We start from the raw sequence: 25,171 nt of genomic DNA, 5'->3' as shown, positions 1-25,171 counted from the left end.
TATATTTTCAAAGAGATACTTAAATCACGCGATTATGCTAGTTCCTCATACTATTACACACGTTAATAATATATGGTGAATAATATATGTTTAGATTCCTGTATCGACGTCCGAATATTCATCTGAGAAGAGTGAGACAAAAACCCCAACTATGGTTAGCAAACCAAAGTTGAGTGGGAGTGATTCAAAAAGGCACAAAAATGTAGAATCGAAAACTTCAAATTCCTTTGCTGAATTATTTGGAACACCGTTGAAACCTACGAAGGTTTCCCAAGACACCAAAAAGCTTACACAGCCTGAAAGATCATCTGCTTCTAAGTCATCAGTTACCACAGAAAAGTCTGATAAGGTGGATAAAGCAAAACTTAAAGATAGCCCTCACAAGGATGGTAAAAAGGAAAAGCTAGATGATAAAAAGGATAAGAAAATTAAAGATCAATCGAAAGATAAAACTCGAAGTAAAGAGAAATCAAAAAGGCCTCCGAGTCCGGGAAATAGAAGCCATTCTAGCCCTTCGAATAAGAGACCTTTGTCACCTCCAGCCATACCAGTAAAGAAACCTCCTAGTCCTCTTCCCCCTCCAAAAAGATCAGCTTCCCCAAAGCCTAAAGATAAAGAACTGAAGAAAGTACCCGCAGAAAAGGAGAAAGAGAAGAGTAAGGAGAAAGTTAAAGATAGCTCGAAGAATATTGCCGACTCTTCAAAAAGTGAGAAGAAGAAAGATAAGAAGAAGCACAAGGAAGATCGGGATAAAGAGCGGAAAGATAAATATAAGGATGGAGAACAGTCTAGTTCGAAAGAACCGATGAAAGTTACTGAAAAGAAAAATGACAAGCCGGAGAAATCAGAGAGAGCAGAGAAAGAGAAGAATCAAGAGTACAAATCTACGAAAGATGGAAGAAAGTCACCAAAACCTCAAAAAGAAAGTGAGAAACCAAAGGATGACAAATTGTTGAAAATTGAAAAATCGGAAAAGACTGAGAAAACTGATAAAACGAAGGACGGCAAAACTGAGAAAGACAGGCAGAAGCACAAGCACAAGAAAAGGGATAAAAAGGACAAGCGAGATAGTAGCAAAGATAGGGAGAGAAAGGAGAAACGAGAAAGGATAAAATCGTCAGTGGATAAACAAAATAACGTGCCTAATGCTTCTGTAGCTAATCCTCTCTCAGCTCTCTTGGCAGAAATTCCGGAAAGAGACAGTAGTGATTCAGCGCCATCCGTAGATGAAGATTCTTACTCGGAATCAAAATTAGTGCCTACTATTAAGAAAGAAACAGAGAATTTGACAGTATCTACACCGCCTACAGAAATGGCTAAACCACTTTCGCCTGCAATGCCAATGATGGACATCAAGAAGGAGAAAGTAGAACGAATTAAAAGGGAGAAACCTAAGGGAAGTAAAGGGGAGGAAAAGGAGACGCGGAAGAGGAAACGAAAAAGTGATAGTAAACTTGACGATGAGCCAGCGATCAAAAGGGAAAAGGATAGAGGTCATTCAACATCTCCTACTTTAGAACCTGTGTCGTCGAGTCAATCGCCAGTCGTAGTGGACCAGGAAATGGTTCATGTGAAGGAGGAACGTAGTGTCAAGGAGGGACAAATCATTGAAAAGAATGTAGAAGTGGAAGCAGAACAAGTGGCCCCCGATTCAACGAATAGTACTTTAGTTGATTCCGATATGGGAGAACCGCCAGTGTTTTCGGAAGATTACGTGTCACAGTTGAAAGACTTGCAGCAAAAAATAATGACTTTGCAAGATAACGAGGAATTACAAAGAGTTGTTCAGGTAATTGCGGAAACTGGTCAATACGAGATCACGAAAAAGACGTTTGACTTTGATCTGTGTGCTTTAGATCGTAGAACGGTACAGCGTTTGCAACAATTCTTTGCATCGTGACCGTCTATAGTTTAGGTCAGAATATTCTTTATAACATATTAATATTCTATGTATATTAAGTCATTAAGTTATATGAGCTTACAAGAGAGATTCTTTCAAACAAGTAATTTGTACATACATAAAGTCCTAAGAAACTCTTTTAGGTATTAATTTTCTCTGTAAGAGAAGAAGAATCCATTTTTATCTGGACAAATAACTTGAGTGTTCGTATAGATATGTTTGTTTTAATTTAATGATTGTTCATATTCAATTCTACCGCATAACAATGCATAAATTATGCACAACAAAAATTTCGATCAAAAATCGCTGCAAGACATGAGAACATCTATCCCTCATTAATCACAAGATCACGTTATTTTCATAGATTTTTACATATTTCCAGCACTTGTTATTTTTACATTATTTTGTACATATTTAATGTATAATCTGTATAAAGTATAGATTGGGAATTTTATGTTGTCATTATTTAACATAAAGGTTTAACTGTTTCTCTGGGAACATTGGAATATAATCTACAATGCATTTATTCACGTTATATAGACGTGAAATACATTCTTTTTAATCATGAATATGAAGAAAGTTATTGACTTTTATAATAGTCCAGATTGTTCAAAGATTTTGTGCATCGCATCACTTTGTAACATAGATATATTCTTGATATCTCGCAAAGGATTTGACCTACGGGTTCATATGCCAGAACCGGAGACATCCATTGTATTTATTAATACTTTCATGCACGACCTACACGACGTGACGGACGTGACTGCAAGCAAACGAAACGATCATTTTTATCTATTGGATGTATTCGGTATAGAATTTTAACGAGTTTCTGCAACCTCCTAAATATTTAGTAGTACAATCGGCGCAAATTTTTATCTAATCACTTATGTAAACCACTTTGCAAGTATTAGCCCGCATTAGTATAAGTTTGAAAAGAGCGAGTAATATTAATATGTCATGAACAGAAAATAGTTTGTCAGATTCTTAGCCACGAATGTTCATTCTCAATAATTTTGTATAAACGTGAATGTTTATCGTTTTAACTGGAATGTAAATTAATATTTCGTTTCGCGAATACAGCACATAAATAGGTAACTGTCATTGTTTTTGTCTTGTTCAGGACATACGGAATACGTACTCGCTATCAATATGTCTATACGGATGATTCATTCACGGTGAAAAATGTGAAAATATTTTTATCTGCTTTTTATCAAAAGTGACCATCGGACAAAGATCTAAGATGGTACTTTACTGAATTGTCTAGATAAATCATCCGACATCCACATCCGAAGTGACAAATCTAAATTTGCTTTGATCATATGCTATTGTTCGTTTCACTATCGCAAAGTATCATTGAGTGGTCATGATTTTGCGTGCAATTGATACACCAAATAGTGTCTAATGTTTTTTAATACTGTTATAAATAATGGAGATTGCATATTAGATAAATACCGTGGTACTTTGTATAGTTTTTTTGCAGTATGTTATTTATTGTATTAGAGGGAACCAGAGAAGCCCTGAATGTCGATCGAATGAGAAAGTTGGGTAATTATTGAGACGATTATACTTGCGTGATTTTGTAGTGTGATGTTGAACAATTTTTGTACGTACTCACTGCTTGGACTTGGTTTCCGAAATATTCTAAAAAATGTAATCAATACGCATGATAATTATTTATAAAAAAGCAGCGCACCAATTTCGATGATCTTGAAATCGGTAAGGAGAACATGTAATGATCACCAGAAGTTGTTTAATCGAAATCGTACTTGTAGAAGTATAATATTTTTGTGTTTATATGGAAAACGTGTTGTTAAAAGTGTACTCACAACATTTTTGGGTTAGTAAAAACGGAAGATAATGATGGGGAAATCAAGAATAACCGCATAGTCGAAATTAAAACAAATTCAGTGGATTTGTTTCTAATTCGCATTTAAATTTTTGACAATTAATCTATGATATTTACTTGTTTCATTGGAATTGAATCTGCTGAATGGTATATTATGTCAGCATTAGACTCTCGTCTAGGCAAGGTGAGAGTGTATTTGCATCGCGCTCGTCTTGTCTTATGTTGCCTTGTCTCATCTGATCATTGCTCGGCTCCGAATTGTTGGTAAGATAAGCATGTAGCATGATACGTTTCAGTAAAAGTCTCGACGAAATGTTCAGCGAAGGCGAGACATCTTGATGAGAGTGTACTGCTGGTATTAGAAATCAAAGGAATTCTATTTGAACAAGGGCATTACATATTAAGTATCTGCAGGATAATATTTGTACTATATACTCTGTTATTAGATTTAAATCAACGGAATTGTCATTTACACTCATACACTGTCACCAGTTAGTAAATTAATTTGAAATCGGTTACCTATCAGAATATAGTATGATTTGTCGAATATTGAGAGTTAAATTCAAATTTCCTGTTGCATTAGTGTATTCCACTCCTGATCAATAAGATTTCAAAGAGAGTTGTTCGAATGGTCTGTTCGCATGCCATAATATGTATATACTGAACTTTGTCATTTTGTGAATACATTATACGACGCGTGAGTTAGCTACGAGATTACAGAAAAAGTGATCCTTTGGTTGAACGGTTGTATTGTCGAATCAGTTGTTTTTTTATTGTTTTTTTTGTCTCAGTATAAGTGCATACATAGAGGTGTGCAAGAACTCGAAAATATCGGGTCGGGTCGGATCCAGTTTTCCAAGAACATTGGAATTCCCGAGACTTTTGAGATCCTCAACAACTCCACTTTGATATAATTTCGAAAATTATAAAAATATGATAGGTAGAATGTGGTACAAATGTAATAAAGAAGTATGTTATTAATATGAGATTTTATTTCGGCTTTTGTATGTAAAGGTGCTGTCTACCTATCGTCATTTTATAGTTTTCGTAACTTCTTAGAAATATTGCAACTCTCGAGAATTTAATTATTTTAGGGAATAAAGATATTTTCTGGAATCTCGGCAATCCCGTACTATAAGAAACTCTCGTAACGCGACTCGCCCCGTCCCGAACGTCGAGTTCTCGCTCATGTTTGTACATAATACATATGTATACATATACAGAATGTTTGCATTTTAAGTGTGTATGCTTTTATTATTATTATTTGTTTTGTAGATATTTAATCATGTTTCGAAACCGAAGTCATTTTTATTTTTCGCCTGCACGAGTTTAATTAATCAATTTTGATGGGTATGTTCGTACGTGTTCAAATTGGTGCGTATATTATGTATACATAAGTACATATGTATATTGATCATGATAAAATGGTCTTGAGCCTTGAATGATGTTTTTTTAAGTAGATTAATATTATGTCAGGACGATGCACAATTGCGCAAACCGAAGTCTCTCGGCGATCAAGAAATGAAAATTGTAGATAGCAGAGAATCGTGCGTAGAATTAATCTTATCCTATCAGGATATAGTACAAGATAGCACTCCTAAATTGATATGCCATTCGGTGTACATTTCTACGTTCAATGTACATTTAATAAGTACCTTTGGTGACTAATAAATATCTTATATACATGTGCCTCTATTAAAAACAAAATACGTCACGATACTTTTTGCATTGAGAAGAAGAAAAGAAGAAGAACACGAGTAATGCGTATATTAATATACACGTAAATAAGGAACACCAGCATTTCTTGTTTATTCCATTTTATAATTATTTAATTTTTTTGTACTCGTTTCCTGCTACTGAAAAGACCTAAACATGCGTACATACCTATACATATTGCATAGAGAATTATAATGAGACGATAAATAATAAATCATCGTTAAAGGAAGGCAAGAGTATTTTTCCAATCACAGGATCTATCAAAAGCCTTTCGTAATTAGTAACGTATACCATATTACAGCAGTTTATTGGGTCTTGTGTAATATTTTGTACAACAGTGTAACAGAATAAATTTCCTTACGGATATCTCCATACAATGACCATCTTCGTCGCGGTAACGTCGCATAATTAGATAAATAATATCCGATCCTCGGCAGAGACAATCTTTGGCCCAAGCTTCTCTCGCTGATCGTGCAACGACGGTAGTTGTAGGTAATAATATTTTAAAGCCCATCGTGCGGAACCGTTCATTCCCACGCATGAATTAATGTAGGAAGCATAAAAGAACGAAATATCTTAGTATCCCGCCAGTTCAGCGAACGTGGAGTCCATCTCGTCGGCGAGTGACTTGTATCTGTCCTTGTTGATGCCCAATTCGTCTGGAAAAGTATGGAAACCAGTTGAGTCCCTGTTCTCTTTTCTATTTTACACGGCTATATGTCTAATCAATAATGTTCCTACGCAATTTCTACTCGGTTTACAATGTGTTTGCCCGATAAACAGATACATCATTCGTTCGAGAATGGTATCAACGAGTTTTCCTGTTTATCAAGCAAACACGGATCGATATACTACTTATTTTAATGAACCTAAGTCACGGTTTAGAATTAATGTGGACATCGACATCGTCGCTTGTTCGCTATGGAAAGGATGCTAAAAACCTAGGCTAGAAAAAAAAAATCATTAGGTAAAATTATGTATTCTGGCATACTGGCACTCGTCCTAAAAAAAAAGCACACTTATAGCCCTAAAAATCTGTGTGTAAACGTCACACAACATAGTGTGTCTGTGTGTTTGTACGTTTATATGGAGACAAAATTTTATACTAAAAGCATGTGTGGAAGCGAACGTTAAACAAAAGCGTTAATACATGTTCATTCGATGCATGCGAGAATCGTGAGGTATAGTATACCTTTGCACGAGTGTAAGACAAAACAATTTTGCGCGGGGATTCGGCAAATGCACATGACGTACGATGGCCCATATAAATGTGCGAAGCTTTGTCTGTTTTTTAAACTTTATTCTGTTAAGCGCCTTGTGTGCTCGTGTGTTCTTGTACGCGTATATTAAAGGACAATGCCCAATGAACGACATACTAATTAAATAGTTCTTAAAAAAAAAAGATCAAGCGAAGCATTCCCATCGGACGAAGTACGAACAAAACATGAACAATAAGAGAACTAAATTGAACGAAAGTAATCTTGAAGATGAACGATGATCGATAAACAATGATATACGTAAGCGTGAACCACACAAGAAAAAAGCAGAACATATAACGCCTTTTTATCTTTCTTCTGGTATTCTATCTTGTGAAAAAAATGTTTGTTAAAACGGTAACGAAAGATGGACTCAATTTTAAAAGCTATTACAGCGGAATAGAAGAATAATAGCTAAAGCGAAAAAGTATTTTCGGTATAAACGAGATAACGTGATAGAAACGGATAAATATGTTCCGTGTAGTGGAATAAACGAAAAACATTTGAAACGAGTATGAGATATCTTTTTTTTTTTTTAGTAGCCAGAAAGCTCAGAGAATGTCTTGTCCAATTCTTCGCAAATCGTTTTGCGTTTCTCCTTCTGCTGGTGCAATACGTCTGTAAAGAAAATTAGTTGTGTTGCACAATCAAGAAGTGTCGCTCATTAACGCGGATATTTAGTAACAAACACTACCTTCTCAATCTCTGTAATCATAAAACGAGTGAAAAATTGATATTTTTATTTTACTTAATTTACTCTATTAAATGCCCTCAACACAGAGATGTTGCTTGGTTTAACTAAATGTCAATTTAGCCAAATTTTTAGGCGAAATTAATTTTTTTTATATGCAGCATTTCATGAAATATTTTTAACGACGACGGTAGCTAGTGAATTGAACACGCATATAGAATTTGTATACTGCGAAATCGAAGAACGGAAATGTTGTCATTTTGCCAGATTACGTTAGCTGTCTAAATTCGGTGCAAAGAACTCTGAGAACATTCTGTAGTAACAAATACGTAATATGAAAAATAAAAATAGAAGGCAAATTATACTCATCCTTAATTCGTGAAATGGCACTGCTCGGATGTGTAAATAACAATTAAAAAAAAAGATAGAAAAGTAGGATTGAAGACTGACCTTCGAGCCTGTCGACCTCCTTTTGAAGTTTCTTGACAGTTTTCTCAGCGAATTCGGCGCGGGCTTCGGCTTCCTTTAGTTTCACTGTCAAGGTTTTGAGTTGGCGCTTGAATTCCTCGACTCTTTGATTAGCCTAAATGAACGAAAAACGATAAAGTTAAATGTGAAAGCCACATTCGTTAATCAAACTTTATTTTAGAGTGATAATGAATACGATTAATTCACCTTTTCTTCTGAGACTTCCAAAGATTTCAAGCTGTTACCGACAACTTTAAGTTCCTCTTCAAGCTCCATGATCTTACTGAAATAATGAGAGAGATTTTTTTTTTTTTTAGTAGCCAGAAAGCTCAGAGAATGTCTTGTCCAATTCTTCGCAAATCGTTTTGCGTTTCTCCTTCTGCTGGTGCAATACGTCTGTAAAGAAAATTAGTTGTGTTGCACAATCAAGAAGTGTCGCTCATTAACGCGGATATTTAGTAACAAACACTACCTTCTCAATCTCTGTAATCATAAAACGAGTGAAAAATTGATATTTTTATTTTACTTAATTTACTCTATTAAATGCCCTCAACACAGAGATGTTGCTTGGTTTAACTAAATGTCAATTTAGCCAAATTTTTAGGCGAAATTAATTTTTTTTATATGCAGCATTTCATGAAATATTTTTAACGACGACGGTAGCTAGTGAATTGAACACGCATATAGAATTTGTATACTGCGAAATCGAAGAACGGAAATGTTGTCATTTTGCCAGATTACGTTAGCTGTCTAAATTCGGTGCAAAGAACTCTGAGAACATTCTGTAGTAACAAATACGTAATATGAAAAATAAAAATAGAAGGCAAATTATACTCATCCTTAATTCGTGAAATGGCACTGCTCGGATGTGTAAATAACAATTAAAAAAAAAGATAGAAAAGTAGGATTGAAGACTGACCTTCGAGCCTGTCGACCTCCTTTTGAAGTTTCTTGACAGTTTTCTCAGCGAATTCGGCGCGGGCTTCGGCTTCCTTTAGTTTCACTGTCAAGGTTTTGAGTTGGCGCTTGAATTCCTCGACTCTTTGATTAGCCTAAATGAACGAAAAACGATAAAGTTAAATGTGAAAGCCACATTCGTTAATCAAACTTTATTTTAGAGTGATAATGAATACGATTAATTCACCTTTTCTTCTGAGACTTCCAAAGATTTCAAGCTGTTACCGACAACTTTAAGTTCCTCTTCAAGCTCCATGATCTTACTGAAATAATGAGAGAGATTCATCGTTGTAATAGCAATTAAATATTATTTTGAAATCATCAGTTTATCATATTGAGTAGAAATGCACTAAAATTACAGATTACTATATTTGGACCAAACCGCGATTATCGTAGTAACTTACGCTTCACCAGACTTGACTCGATCTTCTGCAACTTCCAGCTCGTCTTCAACGAAGGCCAGCTTTCGCGATACCTCGTCCGATTTTCCATCAGCGTCCTCAGCGAGTAAACGTGCTTCTTTCAGTTGATTCGTTAACTGATCCATTCTCTCCTCATCCTGCTGTGCACGGTTTTCTAATACTTTGCACATACTGTAATTACGTTCATCAATATAATTTTATCCAGTGTGAGAATATGTAACTTCACAATTGATTTTTCTTCAATATGTACCGGCTCGATTCATCAGCAGCCTGAGAAGCTTCTGCCAACTTAGCGGTAGCGGTGTTCAATCGCTCTTCAGATCTCTCCAAGTCCTCCTCAATCAGTTGAACTTTCCGGTTCAATGCGGCGACCTCGGACTCGGCCTGAAATTAAAAAGCTCCGGATGACATACTGACCCTCGTCTCTTCGAACAAAAAGATTGAAACAAGGGGAGTAGAACGGGGCGATTTTTTTTAGGTCACGAGATGCTGTAATAATTGTAAAATTAACGATGAGTCAGGTCTTAAAACGAGCTAACCGCGGTATAAATATAAATAAAACATCGCTGGTGAAAAATTGGCTTGGATGCGTTCCAACTGAACAGCTGGAACGTATTTTTTTCTAATTGCATCGAGAAATCTTACGTTGGTTAGAGCCTTCTCCTTCTCTTCGAGGTCTTTGTTCGCTTGTTCCAGGGCCTGTTTGTTGGATGAAAGATCGCTCTCCACCTGATTGAGTTTCTTCTGCAAGTCGCTGACTTCTTCAAGGACCTTGTCCGCGCGCATGTTAGCGTCCTTCGCCTGCCCTTCGCAGGCGTCGGCTTTATCCATCGCGTTATCCTTCTCAAGCTTCATCGCTTGCATCTTCTTCTTGATCGCGTCCATGATGACGACCTTTTTCTCTTACTGGCTTCGTTCAAGAAACTGTTGAGTTCGCTGAAATCGGCCATGTTTCCTTTTATTGAGCGATTACACATCCGACAAGGAGTGGTTGCCTTGATTAGAAGCGTTAGATGCTTAGGATATGTGATGATTTAAAACCATCGTAAGCTTGCTGTTCATGACGTTACTAGTTTAATACAGTATAATAATATTTCTCAAACAATTGGATTTATTTAGTAGATATTGACCATTGTGGAATCTGAGGTTTGAGTACACAGTAATAGTTTAACATAAATGAGGGCATCGTTTGTGTGTAAAATGTAAAGCATACGCGAGTCGTCATCGTTTTAACCCTGAAAATAGATGAGCCAGCGCGCGGTCGAAACCGCAAGGAGGAGTTGGATAAAGCGCGATGCATATTTTTCGATCCTCGCGAGTTCTGCGATACCGTCATTCGGCTTCGCGGGGACGTGGAAAGGGGCAGATCGTTGCGTCTACGGAAATAGCACCCATAGGCAGGCTCTATAAATATGCGCGGTACGGCGCGGCGGCCGAACGTCGAGAGGCCGCGGGGCTAGGAAGCCAAAAAGCACGCCGCGTAACCCAGAAGAACGGACTTTACTTGGCCGCCACCGACGACCGACATTCGATCTAACTGCCGCGTATTAATAGCATTTACGAAATCATCGTCGCCATCGCGATCCCGCGTTTACAGATTCTCAGGATTTGTCAAGAATATTTGCCTTCTTCATTCGGTTCATCGTCATTCTTTTCTATTTATTCAAAATGATAAGACGATGCTGTGATTTCTCAGCTTTCAGCCGCGAATACGCAAATTATTTGTGTTGTAAGAAGATTATAATTCGTTAACGAAATATTAATGGGTTAAGAATATTCATGACTGAATGCAAACAATATAATGCTACGGGAAGACAATGAATGTTCCCGGTTGATTAAATTCGTAAATTATATTAATCGTTTACTTGTTGAATGGCATAACGTTGTTCGATACTGTTTCTGGATATTAATAGCATCTGGAAGATTTTGGCATCTGGTTACTCGCGAGTGCCAAAATGACATCAGAAAGCAGATTCTCAATGGTCAATAACAGCATCAGCTTTTTCGAGTTATTTAACCGCAAGCATGCATTGTTAAGTACTTATTTGACAAATTTAATTACGGGAAGAGGATTAGCGGGGTATTGAAAATGTTAGGCGAATGCTACTTACGACATTGCGTTACATCGAGCTTGAAAGCAAATTCTTGAAGCGTTAGCGGTGTTGCTGTTAATTATCAGCTGTTAATGTGTCGCGAATGCATCCATGATATCGTTGATGATTCTGCAACCATTTAAATCATTGCTATGATTTTTGTCAGAAAAAATTTTTGGTAATCATTTATAAGTAAAAGTTTTACATATTGGCAGTAGAAGAAAATAGTTCATGTAAACGAAACGATTTGATGACGAAAATTGAATAAACACAATATTTTTATTATTGTCAATAGTGTATGCTATTATACCACTTTACTCGATATTTTAAGATTTGATAACGAGAAGTTCAGTATGCGAAAGTTATATCTATTATTACTAATTGTAAGTAGTGTTAGGAGATAAGCGCTACTTACGAGCATCGTCAAAGCAGAGCATTATGTAAAACCTCGAAGGCAAAGCACACTAGCGATAAGCCACTTCCAGAAAGGTAGCATTGTCTCCGCGGAAGCCAAACCCTTTTGTACATGAGTTTTATCGAAGCTGGAGCTTGTTAGTCGACGAAGCAGCTCCGTTGTTAACGTCAATAAGCGATCTTCAGGCGGGACTCCGTCGACGAAGAACAAGATGTTCTTCATCAATTTTACACCAGTAAAAAATTCCACGCACTCGTTCATCCACATCTTTGCTTTCTTTCACACTCGCGGCGCGAACACCGATTTATCGCGCACGCTGATCAAAGCGTTGATCTTGATAACAGCTAGACAATAGAGGTAAAGCTACCCGCGGCAGGGAATCGTCGTGAATTTTTCACTTACCTAACCCGAGCGAGCAGAGTGGCGCGAGTCGAGTGTCCCGAGGGTGTTTCGGAGAGTTTCCTCTTCGACGAGGACGTGTGTTAACCAAGCCGGAGCCGAACCCGAAGGTGGGGAGCCCAAAAATGGATCGCCGCGGAAGGTTCTACGGGGGTGGGGCCGTGCACGTTTATTTTCTGCACGCACGTCCACGAAATTTCTCTCACCTTCCAATCAGGAGACACTGGCTGGATCGAACGGTCCTCGGATATGCGTATCACTTACAAATCATGAACGAATGCTTTTCATCTAACGATCAGACGATCGATGTAGATTTTATCGATCAATGGTTTGACTACGATTATTCGTTGTGTATCAACTGGAAGGATCACAGTAGCTGTAATTAGATCAGTTTTATTATAACGACATATAACAGTAACGTAACAATAACTATGACATATATTTTTTCTATGTTGGTCGTTAGTACATGGCAATTGAAACGAGAGCACAGGATAGAGATTGTCCGTGCTTCAACCACGGTTTATTCTTTGCTCCTATTTTTGAGAGTTTTGTAGCACGTTGTACAGCGAGTAGGAACTTTTAAGCAACTACAATTTAAACAGTCGGATAAAAACAATAAACATTTGGTCGTGTAACCAGTATTAAAAGAAAATCGTATGGAAACAAGTGCAATGTTACTAACGTTCATGAAGAAGTCGATGTTCACTGTGATTACGTGCACACTGTCTAATTCTATAGGTGACAGCGTCCGAGTCATCGTGATTAGAAGTATTTTTTTAGCGTCTGTATTCAACCCTGTCCAATCGATTTGAAAGATCGCGTCAGCTAGATCGACGCTCTGAAATGACCATTAGAATCTTTGGTGTTGAACCTACAAGAGAAATGATGAAAGTTTCTAAAAGGACGAACCTTCAGTTTCACTTCGTTTCCATACCAGCAATAAAGGAAACACTGCATTAGGATGGTAGTCAGATAAAATACCGTTGCTAAGAATTCCGTGCTCAAAATATCTGCCTTCAGTAATTGAACGAGGCTCAGACAGAGCACCACGAAGCTCCCGAAAAATTGCGAGAAGATCATTAAGTTCAGGGCATCGTTCATCATCGCTGCTAGTCTGCAACGGAAACTAATTCTAGTACATCCGTTAATGTGAATTCAAGAACGATTTGACCGAATCAATTACTGGTAAATACAGTTGTGATGACGAACAAATCTCCGCAAAACGATCTTGCTATTCGTTGCTACATTGTTCAGACGAAACAGAAGAATTTCGAATTGGCAACAGATTTGCATGAGCACTCCGAAAAATAGGACATCGGTCGCAACGTGCACGAACGACATCAGCGATACGGATAACAGCTGACAACCGAACGTAAACGGGAAAACTATCGCAGAAGTATAATTGTAAGGCAGCCAAGCTCTATAAGTTAGTCTACGATCCTTGTAATTCGTTAATATCGAGCTCAAAATGGTCATGCCAACCGAAGATTCAATTAGTAACAAATATCGAAGCGCATTTTTCCTGTGAAAATATTTTTTCACATTAATATTAGTAAAAGAATAAGTGATCCTGGTGTTGATTGTACTAACTGCACTTGATTATCGTATTTCAATTGGATTTCCGTTTCTTCTATATCCGAGACAGCGCATGGTTCCTCCAAAAAGACGTTCATCATAGCTATAATTTTTTCTCGATAAAGCAGCACGTTGATCGATTTGCAAAAGCCGACGCAGATGGTAATTAATATATACATAATCTCCGCGAATTCGTCGATGTTTTCTACGCTGAAGATGCTGCCAATTGCAGTAACTATGAAGCCAATGGAAAGTAGTATAAACAACAGTGTATAGGTATTGTAAATCGCTGTCTTTAGTGTCGATGACCATGCGATTGGTCGCCAACACCCACAACACGATAGGAGCGTAAAGAATGTCGACACTCTCATATTCCTTTCAATGAGATTTTCAATTAGGATCTGAACCACGAAAAACCCGCGCACTTAAACATTTCTTAATATATGTAGAATGCTCTTATAATACTGTATAGTATGGAAGATGTTCACTTCCCGATGTCTCGTACACGTTTGAGGGATGATTCTTATAAAGCTTATTAGTCATGCACCCCGTATCGCTGTACGAGTAGATTACCTATCATTAAATAACTTATAATTGAAATAGCAAAATTGCCTTCAACTCTATGAAACAAATATCGTTGTATATGAATGATTTTTTTATGATACGTAATACAGACCTGCGACAAAATGAAATTCTTTTTTTTACTTACGCCAGTATTACTGCAGAGTAAGTAAGTAGTACAGTTCCTGAACGATGAAAACAAGTAACTTGATATTTTATCAGACTTTTATCCGTTGATCATAAATAAAATATAATACGAGGAACAGTTTTTTCAATAACATTTGTTAGTTCGTTCGGATATTATACACGTGTGAGTAAGACAGTTGTGGTATTCAAGGTATTGTAATAATGAGTAGAACAATTATACAAAATTGTGTCATACTTACAAAGGAGCCCATCCAACCTTGAAACGACGCGCTGATTTTGATGAAATTTACATAAGATATAGATCTCAAAAAATATTTAACACGTGTTTTTCTTATTGACAATTGTTCATGTTAAAGAGGTGAGAAAAGCCTTCAAAGCTTAACGCCAGTTTGGCACATACTATCGTTAGTTCAAAGTCGATGGAAGAGTTTTAACGAGGTTGTAACATTTGTCCATTATAAAAATCGTCAAAAAAATTAGTATCCGATACTTATTGCGAGATCAAGATGGCAGACATTGGTACAGGTAATAATTTTTATGGCGAATTTTACAACCACACTAAAGCTCTTCCACCGACTTTAAGTCGGGGCGAAATATATATGTATAGGACCTTTCATAAGATAGCAGGGTTGTTGTCCCTTTCACCTTACAAAAGAGATCGCAACAACACTGCTGTAAACTCTCTAATGGCATGATGGATAGATTCCTTCTTTAGATGACAAAAGTATACATATACATTCTTGTTCAATAGCGTCTTCTGTTTATTGAACAATCGTAGATACAGAACAATCGAATTTGTAATAACATTGTTAAAATGCTATAATGTTTCTACTTCAAGATGGAAATGTAAATGTCAGCTATTTATAATGAAGAAGCTGCCTTCAATAATTAATTAAGCCAATGCTAGCATTTTCCTCGTTCGTTCGTAATTATTTTCTTGACTTCTGCAAGACGTTGTAAAACGAATAGGAACTCTTAATCAACTACAATCAGACAAATAAAAATAATTGCTATAATTTTTTTAATTGGTCAGAGACAGGGAAGGATGTGTAAAATCCACAAATGTCGATACAAAATTTCATAACGGTCGTTATATGTATACCTGATTTAACTTATAAAATTAATAATCTTGCAATTAGACAATTAGAAAAATTCTTTTAGTACAACATTGTTAACCACTTGCATGCCTTAACTATTTCTTTAATCCAAGTTGAAAATGAATTTTGTATCGGCTTTTGAACTTAGTATCAGTAAAAACATAACGCGTGGAAATATGTACATTATTACTAACATTCATAAAGAAATTGACGTTTACTGTTACCACGTGCGCGCTTTCAAATTCTACGGGGGAGAGTGTTCGATTCATGGCGATCAAGAGTATCGTCTTAGCTTCCTCGTTTAGTTCTGTCCAATCACTTTGAAAGATCTCATCAGCTAAATTCATACCCTGTAAAAATTATTGCAATTTTTGCCACTAAATTTGATTTGTAAAAATGCATGAGAGCTCGGAAAACGAACCTTCAGCTTTATTTCATTTCCGTACCAACAATAAAGAAAAGTCTGCAGTAGAATCGTAGACAGGTAAAATATAGCCGCCAGAAATTCGGTGCTGAATATGTCTGCCTTCAATAATTGTATTAAACTTAAGCAAAGCACCATAAAGCTTCCCAAAAATTGAGCAATAATAATTAAGTTTAGAGTATTATTTATCATATCAGCTAGTCTGTAATGAAATTACCTTCATATAATTAAAATTCTCTATTTTCTTTTCCGCAGCAGAAGTTAAGAAATACTGGAGTTCAAATGATTATAGAACTTTGCATGCATAATTGGATTAGTTGTAATTAATAAAGAGAAGAGAATAAAAAGAACATATATTTTTTATTTAAGTATGTAAGCTGCCCTATTTCACTTACTGTTTCCTGTAAGAGTAAAAATATTCTGTATTCATCAGAATGACAATTTTATGAAAAGAAATTGTATGACGAACAATGTTATAAAATTCCATAAGTTTTGAATCTTCGAATTCCTTAACTTCTCTCGATAAACAGACTCAAGAGTGATTTAACCGAGTCAATTACTGGTAAATACGGTTGTGGTGGCGGACAAATCTCTGTAAGCTAGCTTTCGTATTAGACGTTACGTTGTTTAGACGAGACAGAAGAATATCGAATTGGCATTTCAATTGCATTAACAGGCCGACAAATAGAATATCGGCAGCAATGTGTATCAGGGAGAGTAGAACTACGCATAGCAGCTGCAAAGTAAAAGTCAATGGAAAAACAACCGAGATCGTGTAGTCGTAAGGTATCCAGGCTCTGTACGTTAATCTCTTATACTGATAGTTGATTATGAACGAATTGAGAATGGTCATGATGACTGAAGTTTGGACCATTATTGTATATCCCAAAGCGGTCTTCCTGTGAAGATATTTTACGTTGACAGTAGCAACGAAACAATATTTTGCTTGATACTAACCATAATCGATTGTCGCATATTAATTGAATCTCGGCTTCGTCAGTGTTTGATGGAGTGCATGGTGCCGTCAGAAAAGCGTTCATCAGGTTCATAATTTCTTTACGCTTGAGCAATACGTTCATCATTTTGCAACAACCGCTAGCCACACTAGTTAATATATAAGTATTTTCCACGAATTCATCTATATTCTCTACAGTGAAGAGACTGCCGATTCCAGAAACTAAGAAGGCGATAGACAAGAGTATAATAAAAGCAGAGTAACTGTTGTAAATTACTATTTTCAACGGCGTGGTCCATGTAAGTGGTCGCCAACAGCCAGTACACGTGAGTAATGTAAAAAACGTTGACACATTCATCTTTGTTTCATCGGCAAAACAACGATTTCATATGCGTGAAATGTAATTTAGAATTTCTGTATCTTAGCATAAGAACTTGAAGTCACGTCAATGCGGAAAGCTAGCTGCCAAAGATGTTCACTGTACAACGTTCCCCACGCATCTGAGGGATGATTCTTATAAAGCTTATTAGTAATGCACCCCGTTTTTTCATGTTGATCATTAATTCAACCAATCGCGAAATGACCGCTAATTCAAGCAGAAAAAATGCAGTACTTCATGGGTGGACATTATTAAAGGAAGATGACTTTTTGATGAGACACGATATAGACCTATGAAAACTATTTTTTCCCCCTTTCATTACTTTTACTTATGTTACTTCAGATAGTCAACGTAATTTCTTATTCAGAAATATTGTTGTCGGAAAACAGTGACACAATCGTTTCTGTGATGATAAAGTCTGTTCTTTTTTATTCTCTGACAGTGTTCGTGATGATAATGAACAAAATGATAGTATAATATGATAATGCACAAAAATGATACGAATACATTAGTTATAAAAATAGTACGACAAAATACGGTATATATCTACATATGTATATACGAGCATTGACGCGATGTCTCTATACAAATAAATTCATTTATAAACAATTTTATGTAAATTTAAAGTACATACATCTTAAGAAAACTAATTCTAACTTAATAGTGCCCACGATTATTACTTGACAGCTGGACATATTTTCGTTCACTATTTCGGTGAATGTACGTACACATACATATACATGGTATTCACAATTTATATAAAATGTATGAAAGAAGGAAGTTATTCGTACACAAATATTGCTTCCATGCTTTAATGATACAAATAAGAAAATAGTTGCACCAGCGATAATCTTTTGGACGACACCAGATGAACTTTCTTATTTACTCGCAGTATTTGTCAAGAGATTGTAGGACGAATATGTTATTTTCATGATCTATAATTCAAAATGATTAGGAGTCGTTAATACCTTCAACATTCATTTAAAAAGTACGCCTAATATACTAACACTTCTGAAAGATTCGACGGACAGAGTCAGTACGTATCCGCTTGTCATTTTCACCGGTCTTGTAGATCTTACCATAATCAACAGTAAATCCTTCATTACGTTAACAGGCAACGTTGTCCAATCCATTTCGTAAATAGCATCGCCCACTTTGCTGCTCTAAAAATATTATCGGCGCAATATACTAATGATTTAAATTGCTATAATCTCCAACTTGAGATGTGAATAAAAAATAAAATCTCTTTGTTTTCATTCATTATCTGAGAGTAAGCAAAAATTAACTGGTACTATAATAATGTACATCATCTTAGTCATAAATGATTAATAATTCAGAAATAAATGTTGTAATTTTATATAAAATTGAATATAGTAATCATTTGTGTAACTAATTGATTGATAAATGACTATTTTTATTGCCAAAACAGTTCCTTGCTAATGTACTAATAAATAGAAGTACAATGATCAAGAAGCTCTGCCAACCTTCAACGTCACCTCGTTTCCAAACCAACAATATAAATACACCTGCATGAGCATGCAACACAAATAGAAAGCGCTCCAAATGAAGTTTACGCTGAATGGATCTATTGTTGACATTTTATAAATACTTAGGCAAAGCACTGTGGAGCTTATAGAGAACTGGAGAAAAATCATATACTGGAATACAATGTTCACTCTTTGGGCAAATCTATAATTCCATGAAAATAAGAAACATTTCAATACAAATAGACTTCAAGTATTTAAAAATCATTAATATAATATAAAATACCCTAAATAAAAACATCTAACAATTATAATACATTGTTACCTGTAAATTTCAAGATGGTATTTCACTAAATTCTCCAGAGTTCTCTTATAGTTATGTTTCAAATGCTGTTTAAACATATTATTTCCTTCTGCTTCCGTGATCGAAGCGGCGAAGTTCCGGGCACGATGGCAGAAAATCTCGAATTGCGCCCCGGCTTGTATCATCAGTCCTGCGATCAGGGTCTCGTTAGCTACGCTCGTGTTCGCGCAGATCATCAAACTCATCGTCTGATATAACAGCGATATTAAATATGATTCTTGCGATGATAAATCGTACGGCATCCAATCGGAAAATGGTAAACTTCTCGTTTCTATGAGCAGATTGAATTGCGCCACTGTTCCGAAGAACACGGCTGATTCGTTAAGGATCTCACAGTATATCGTCAATTTCCTGCAAGCAATATATGCTCAATAATCTACAATTAAAACAATGATAATGAACAATATTAAAATATTAAGTATTACCCTAAATAAAAACATCTAACAATTATAATACATTGTTACCTGTAAATTTCAAGATGGTATTTCACTAAATTCTCCAGAGTTCTCTTATAGTTATGTTTCAAATGCTGTTTAAACATATTATTTCCTTCTGCTTCCGTGATCGAAGCGGCGAAGTTCCGGGCACGATGGCAGAAAATCTCGAATTGCGCCCCGGCTTGTATCATCAGTCCTGCGATCAGGGTCTCGTTAGCTACGCTCGTGTTCGCGCAGATCATCAAACTCATCGTCTGATATAACAGCGATATTAAATATGATTCTTGCGATGATAAATCGTACGGCATCCAATCGGAAAATGGTAAACTTCTCGTTTCTATGAGCAGATTGAATTGCGCCACTGTTCCGAAGAACACGGCTGATTCGTTAAGGATCTCACAGTATATCGTCAATTTCCTGCAAGCAATATATGCTCAATAATCTACAATTAAAACAATGATAATGAACAATATTAAAATATTAAGTATAAAATGATTTTCTTCTTTAACATTGATTTTGATGATTTTATAAAATTGTAAATTATTAATATTACATAACATTTTTAATCAGAATAGTGAACCTTGCGTGTATATCATGTTTGCGTTGAATAAGCTTCTCCGTCTCATCCTTAGGAAGGCAATCCTCTTTCAACAGCATGTTCATCACATTTATAATTTCTTTTCTTTGAAGAAAAAGATTGGCCACTTTCAGACAGACGCCCAGTACGGAAATGCATAGTGAGAATTTCTCGGTCATGGTTTTGAGATCTTCGCTGATCAACGAATCGACGCAAATGCAGAACGTAAAAAAGTATAACGCCGAGATCATAAACACCGAGTAGATGTTGTACAACCAGTATTTAAAGGAACCAGTCGACCATTTTAATGGTCTCCAGTATCCGCAGAAGGTGAGTAGACCGAATGATACAGGAAGTTTATGCATCTCCTTTGTTTAAACTGCCTTTACAGTTGATTAAAAATGGAAAACAATTATGTAGTACTGTAGTGTAAAAGTTTTGTAACAGATTACAAAAAAATTGCACCAAAGCGTTTAATAAAAGGACGAGGATCCTGTCGAAGGAAAATATAGTTGGAAGAAGATGTATGTAAAAATGTATAACATTCACGGACTTCAATTACAGCTTCATCAAAACTCCGTTCTGTTGCACGATGAAAAAACATTTCTCAACTGACAATGAATTGGATTGAACAATTCTTCTTTTCTATCAATCTTTTTCATCGTCGGTCTTTTCCCTTTGTCAAGCGATGCAGTTATTATTAATACCCTCACGTGATTGCAGTCGAATTCGAACACAGAATTATTTATAAAGATAGAACATCATAGTAGCAAAATTCCTTTGACTGTAAAGTTTCATAGTCGACAGTAGTCAATTTTATTCGCCGTAAAATCGCTACCTACGACGGCTCTGTCATGAAACATGTCATTTTTTCCACTTCCGCAACGAAACAATATTCGAACGTAGATCGAGCGAAGGTAGAATGCAGGAAGGGTCGAATTTGTGATGGAAATACGTAATGACTCATCGATCATATTACCTACCTCCCTTTACGAAAATTAATAAACAATAAACCGGGAAGCACGAAGTGCGTTTAGTTCGCTGCCATCGGTCATACGAGTCGGAAGGGTTGCAATACTCTACTGGGAATTTGAATGACCAATATTTGGGTCCTTCAGAATTTGTAAGTAACAGAAAATAAAACATTCTATAGCTATAATTAAATAAAATAGCAAATAGTACGTTATATTAATCAAATAGGTCTATCGATATTTTTCGATTTTCTTTGGAAGATTAATTATTTTCGTAATTCTTTATATTGTCTATTTTTTACATGAAAATTGCAAATAACAATAACGGAATTTTCTATATTTCATTATATGATATATCTAAATAAATCAATTTTTTCATTTCAAATATACTGTGTGTAACTGAAGATAGCAGTTCCATTACTTTTGTCAATAATTTATTGAAACGTGTAAAAGCATCCGTACGTCATACATATGCGTGTGTGTTATATGTTATGCATCTTATATATGTATATTATTTTTATCTCTCCCCTTCTTTTTAATTAGCTTCTGGCTTAGAAGATTATTCGCTCTGGACACTATGCATTGTTTTGTTGGAGCAAGTTGTATGCCGAGTAGGAAGTTCTTAGTAACTGCAAATAAAGAATATTATTTTTCACAGAAAGGAAAGAAATAAAATTACATTCTTAGAGCAAATAGTATCGGGGGCGGCTTCCATATGTGTCGAAAGTGTAGAGGAATAAAAAGAGAGAGATATAGTTTTTCTGCATGCTGTCGTTTTTGGTCACGTGTGATTAGCCACGTCCGTCAAATTGTTTTTTACTGCAAATAAGGAGTGCTGTGAGAGAGAGATGACATTTCTATCCCGTCTACACCTTTAACGCTTGAGAAGTTGCTTCCAGTACTATTTATATGCTGATTTTCTAAGGTTACATTAAGAATACTGACTGACACAAAAGAATCAAGGTTCATGGAAATGATATAAAAACCAGTGAAACGAATGGGTTCCAGTGTACGTCTCATAATCACTAAAAGTATTTTTTTTGACTTCTCGTCCAATGACACTAAACCGTTTTCCAGTATCATGTCTGCAATCTCCTGGCTCTGTACAATAAATTAATATAATAAAATCATATTTTAATTGTAGAAAAATAAATAAATGGAATAGAGATGAAAATAAACCTTCAGTTTGACTTCGTTGCCGAACCAACAGTAATAGAATATTTGTAAGAGTAGACAAAATAAATAACAAGCGATTTCTACGAACTTTGGACCGAAGCTACATAGCGATAATCGATAGAGAATAAAGCACATCGTTCCAGTACTTATCATGAATTGTATGGACATTATCGTCTTAAAATTATCGTTCACCATCACTGCGAATCTGAAAGGTTTCATAAAAGAATGATTTCATCTATCTTATGAAATCAATAATCTCTCGCAATATAATACTTCACCTCTTATACAATTTCAGTTATCGAAACTCTTATTAATCATTTATACATAATATGTATATTGTAACTAACTTGTATATTTGATCGTGATGATAAGCACAGCCTTTCGCCGAATACTTCTTGTTTACCATAATATTCCTCATACGGTGTCCAAGAATTTCCAGCTGGCAATAAATATGAATCAACAAGCTGCTGAACAGGCAATCGCAGATGATATTTATGTTCGTGCTAAACGTCGTGGCTATGATTTGATGTAAAAAAATAACGGCAAACAAACGTGGCGAGCTCAAGAATTTAGGTAGCCAGACTCGAAACTTCAATCTTCCATTTCTGAAGTCCGTAAAAAGCGAACCTATCCACATTAGACTAACGAAGCAGTGCATGGCAAATGTGTAGGCCATAGAGTTCCATCTTTAAGCAATTAATTTCCGGTTTTTTCCCCATTACCCTTTCAAACACGTATATTTTGTTATTTTAGCATAACTTACTCGATTTGATCTTCGAATTTCATACGGATCTTAATCTCTTCATCATTAAGCGGTACAAAAGGTTCCTTTTGTATAACGTCTATTAAAATCAGTATATCTCCTATGTAGATTAACAGCATGATCGTTTTTAAAGAACTGGAGAGTAACGTTAACGTCACGTACAAATTCTCGGCAAGATCATCCTGATCGTCCACGTTGATAAAAAGATCGAGAATAAGAAATATTTCCAAAGAGATGAGCAGTACACTTAATGTGCCTGCATAAATTTTGTATAAAACTCTCTTCCACAATGATTTCCAAGAGGATGGTTTTAATAAACCGGTCAGAGTAAGAAGTTTAAATATCAGTTGTAATGTATACATCTTAAATATTTTATATTTTGATAATAAATTCCTTCTGATTTATAATTCTAGTAAAATTTTATTGTTGGTCAGTTAAAGAAAAAAAAGAAAATTGGAAATATTTCACTCGCTCGAATGGATCAAATGAAAAACGCACTTAGCAATTGATACCTGTCGTCTATTCTTTATAAAGAATCGTTGCGAATATACAGATAAGCAAAAAAATAGTTTTAGTCAGTTTCCTTTCAGTTCGGAATGTACCTATAAACTATCATTATTTTTTCTTACATATGCTTGTCTTTAACCCTTTATTACGTTCCATTAAAAGAAAAGCGGACTTCCTGCTACAAATAATGTAAAGTTTTCTCTGCTCAAATTAAATGTCATTTCGCGGAATGCAGTATTATTGAACACAGTAGGACGGGGTGCATTCCTAATAAACCTGTAGAAGAGCTCGTCCCTCAAACGTGCATGGGACGTTGCAAAGAGAGTACCTCGGAGGTTCCGACTTTTCATATAAACATCCGTCATTGAAATAACAACTGTTCGATATGTTTCACGCGTGAAATAGAAACTACGAAATCTAAATTTGAACAGTGTGTATACGTGTGTGTCTGACGGATAACTATTTCCTTGATAAATGTGCCTATAAGAAGAAGTGTTAAACATTCTCGTTGTTGTACATATGTTTTTAATCCATTTTTCATCTTTTGTTTGCTCGTGTAATTGCAGTGAAGTTCAGTGTACGGAAATAAATTAATCACAAAACATGCGTCCATCAATTTAAATTGACGAAGAAGTTAGAGAAGTATTCATGAACGAGTGCTTTAAGATTTACTTTCCTCAACAGCATTCAATATTGCAGTACAATATTGTGGCAATAAAAAAATTAGAAACGATCGATTTTCTGGATCAACTTTTGATCGATTCCCTTCTAAATTGAAGAAGAGGGTACAATAAATGTGCATTACGTATATCTAAAATTTATTACGTTTATTGTAATGAAAAAATAATAGGAATATTTTAAATTTTATGTTACGGCTAGCAGAAAATCACTATAATTAAATAGTTAAATTTCCGGGTTAACGTTCGAAGATTAATAACATGATCTTACAGGTGCTTCATATGGCCAGCACCGTCGTTAAAGGATTAAAAACATCTTTTGCTTCACTTTTTTACAAATTCTTGTTTTGTTGCATCATGTTAAATGCAGAATACGAAGTCTTCAATAACTGTAATTAAAATTTGTTTTAGTGTTTATTATTTAAATGTCAGATTGAAATTACTGACCGCCATGAAGGAATCTAGATTGACAGAGACAATGTGAACGCTGGTAAACTCAACAGGTTTCATTGCGCGCCTCATCACAATTAGGAATGATTTTTTCGCGTCGTTATTCAATGACAACCAGTCATTTCTGAATATCATATCAGGAAGTTCCAGACTCTAAATGGAAAATAATTGACCATACTACTTAATAAAATATTCTCTCTCTGTAACGTTTCGTAAAGCTGTTGTATTACTAAACCTTAATTTTGACCTCGTTGCCATACCAACAGTAATAAAATATCTGGGTCAGGGTACAAATCGAGTAAAGAGTCGTTTCGATGAATTTGGAATCAATTTTGATTTGCGTCATTCTATAGAGATTGAAGCAGAGCACTGACATACTTATGAAGAATTGAAAGAACACAATTATTTTGAATTCGTTATTAACCATTTTAGCGAATCTGTAAATTTAGGAAAAGATTTTACAA

General features: G+C 35.6%; 5 protein-coding genes across 6 annotated transcripts in view; 1 reads left to right on the top strand and 4 right to left on the bottom strand.

Annotated features, from left to right (window-relative positions):
- The window catches only part of ear (ENL/AF9-related super elongation complex transcription factor), a 7,174-nt gene extending 2,879 nt beyond the window's left edge, over positions 1 to 4,295 (top strand). Inside the window, exon 3 of the mRNA XM_018027978.2 lies at positions 95 to 4,295. Coding sequence (XP_017883467.1) covers positions 95 to 1,900 — 1,806 coding nt within the window. The 3' untranslated portion in view covers positions 1,901 to 4,295. The remainder of the gene's footprint in view (positions 1 to 94) is intronic.
- Positions 4,296 to 5,736: 1,441 nt separating this feature from the next.
- Tm2 (tropomyosin 2) lies at positions 5,737 to 12,261 on the bottom strand. 2 transcript variants are annotated; one of them, XM_018027989.2, is made up of 7 exons: positions 12,167 to 12,260; positions 9,902 to 10,192; positions 9,507 to 9,640; positions 9,239 to 9,427; positions 9,022 to 9,097; positions 8,797 to 8,929; positions 5,737 to 6,121 (listed from the first exon to the last, which is right to left on the bottom strand). In XM_018027989.2, exons 2-7 carry the CDS (start codon positions 10,139 to 10,141, stop codon positions 6,039 to 6,041), a joined length of 855 nt encoding a protein of 284 aa, XP_017883478.1. In that variant the 5' UTR covers positions 10,142 to 10,192; positions 12,167 to 12,260; the 3' UTR covers positions 5,737 to 6,038. The 2 variants fall into 2 exon arrangements, with proteins under 2 accessions (XP_017883478.1, XP_026671169.1); XM_026815368.1 differs by lacking the exon at positions 5,737 to 6,121 and adding an exon at positions 8,175 to 8,273 and having other exon boundaries at positions 12,167 to 12,261.
- Positions 12,262 to 12,358: 97 nt separating this feature from the next.
- LOC108626946 (uncharacterized) lies at positions 12,359 to 18,178 on the bottom strand. Its single transcript, XM_018027919.2, is given in 10 exon segments — positions 12,359 to 12,750; positions 12,846 to 13,001; positions 13,073 to 13,277; positions 13,347 to 13,685; positions 13,754 to 14,162; positions 14,227 to 14,294; positions 15,640 to 15,893; positions 15,965 to 16,169; positions 16,528 to 16,866; positions 16,925 to 18,178. Coding segments are annotated over 10 exon segments (2,409 nt in total). The 5' UTR covers positions 17,281 to 18,178; the 3' UTR covers positions 12,359 to 12,672.
- LOC108626940 (uncharacterized) lies at positions 18,146 to 23,435 on the bottom strand. Its single transcript, XM_026815383.1, has 10 exons — positions 23,074 to 23,435; positions 22,658 to 22,996; positions 22,314 to 22,515; positions 21,955 to 22,235; positions 20,167 to 20,358; positions 19,614 to 20,003; positions 19,111 to 19,500; positions 18,786 to 18,990; positions 18,309 to 18,464; positions 18,146 to 18,236 (listed from the first exon to the last, which is right to left on the bottom strand). The coding sequence occupies exons 1-10, from the start codon at positions 23,433 to 23,435 to the stop codon at positions 18,180 to 18,182; spliced, it is 2,574 nt and encodes an 857-aa protein (XP_026671184.1). The 3' UTR covers positions 18,146 to 18,179.
- Positions 23,436 to 24,437: 1,002 nt separating this feature from the next.
- The window catches only part of LOC108626925 (putative odorant receptor 85d), a 6,374-nt gene continuing 5,640 nt past the window's right edge, over positions 24,438 to 25,171 (bottom strand). The window contains exons 8-10 of the mRNA XM_018027881.2: positions 24,943 to 25,144; positions 24,705 to 24,860; positions 24,438 to 24,646 (exon numbers count right to left, since the gene is read on the bottom strand). Of these exons, the coding sequence (XP_017883370.2) occupies positions 24,590 to 24,646; positions 24,705 to 24,860; positions 24,943 to 25,144 (415 nt within the window). The 3' untranslated portion in view covers positions 24,438 to 24,589. The remainder of the gene's footprint in view (positions 24,647 to 24,704; positions 24,861 to 24,942; positions 25,145 to 25,171) is intronic.

Source organism: Ceratina calcarata, unplaced genomic scaffold, assembly GCF_001652005.2.
Source record: "Ceratina calcarata isolate Rehan_Ccalc_2016 unplaced genomic scaffold, ASM165200v1 scaffold124, whole genome shotgun sequence".
Taxonomy (NCBI): domain Eukaryota; kingdom Metazoa; phylum Arthropoda; class Insecta; order Hymenoptera; family Apidae; genus Ceratina; species Ceratina calcarata.
Note: the sequence above shows the minus strand (reverse complement) of the source record. Positions and strands in the feature narration are given on the sequence as shown.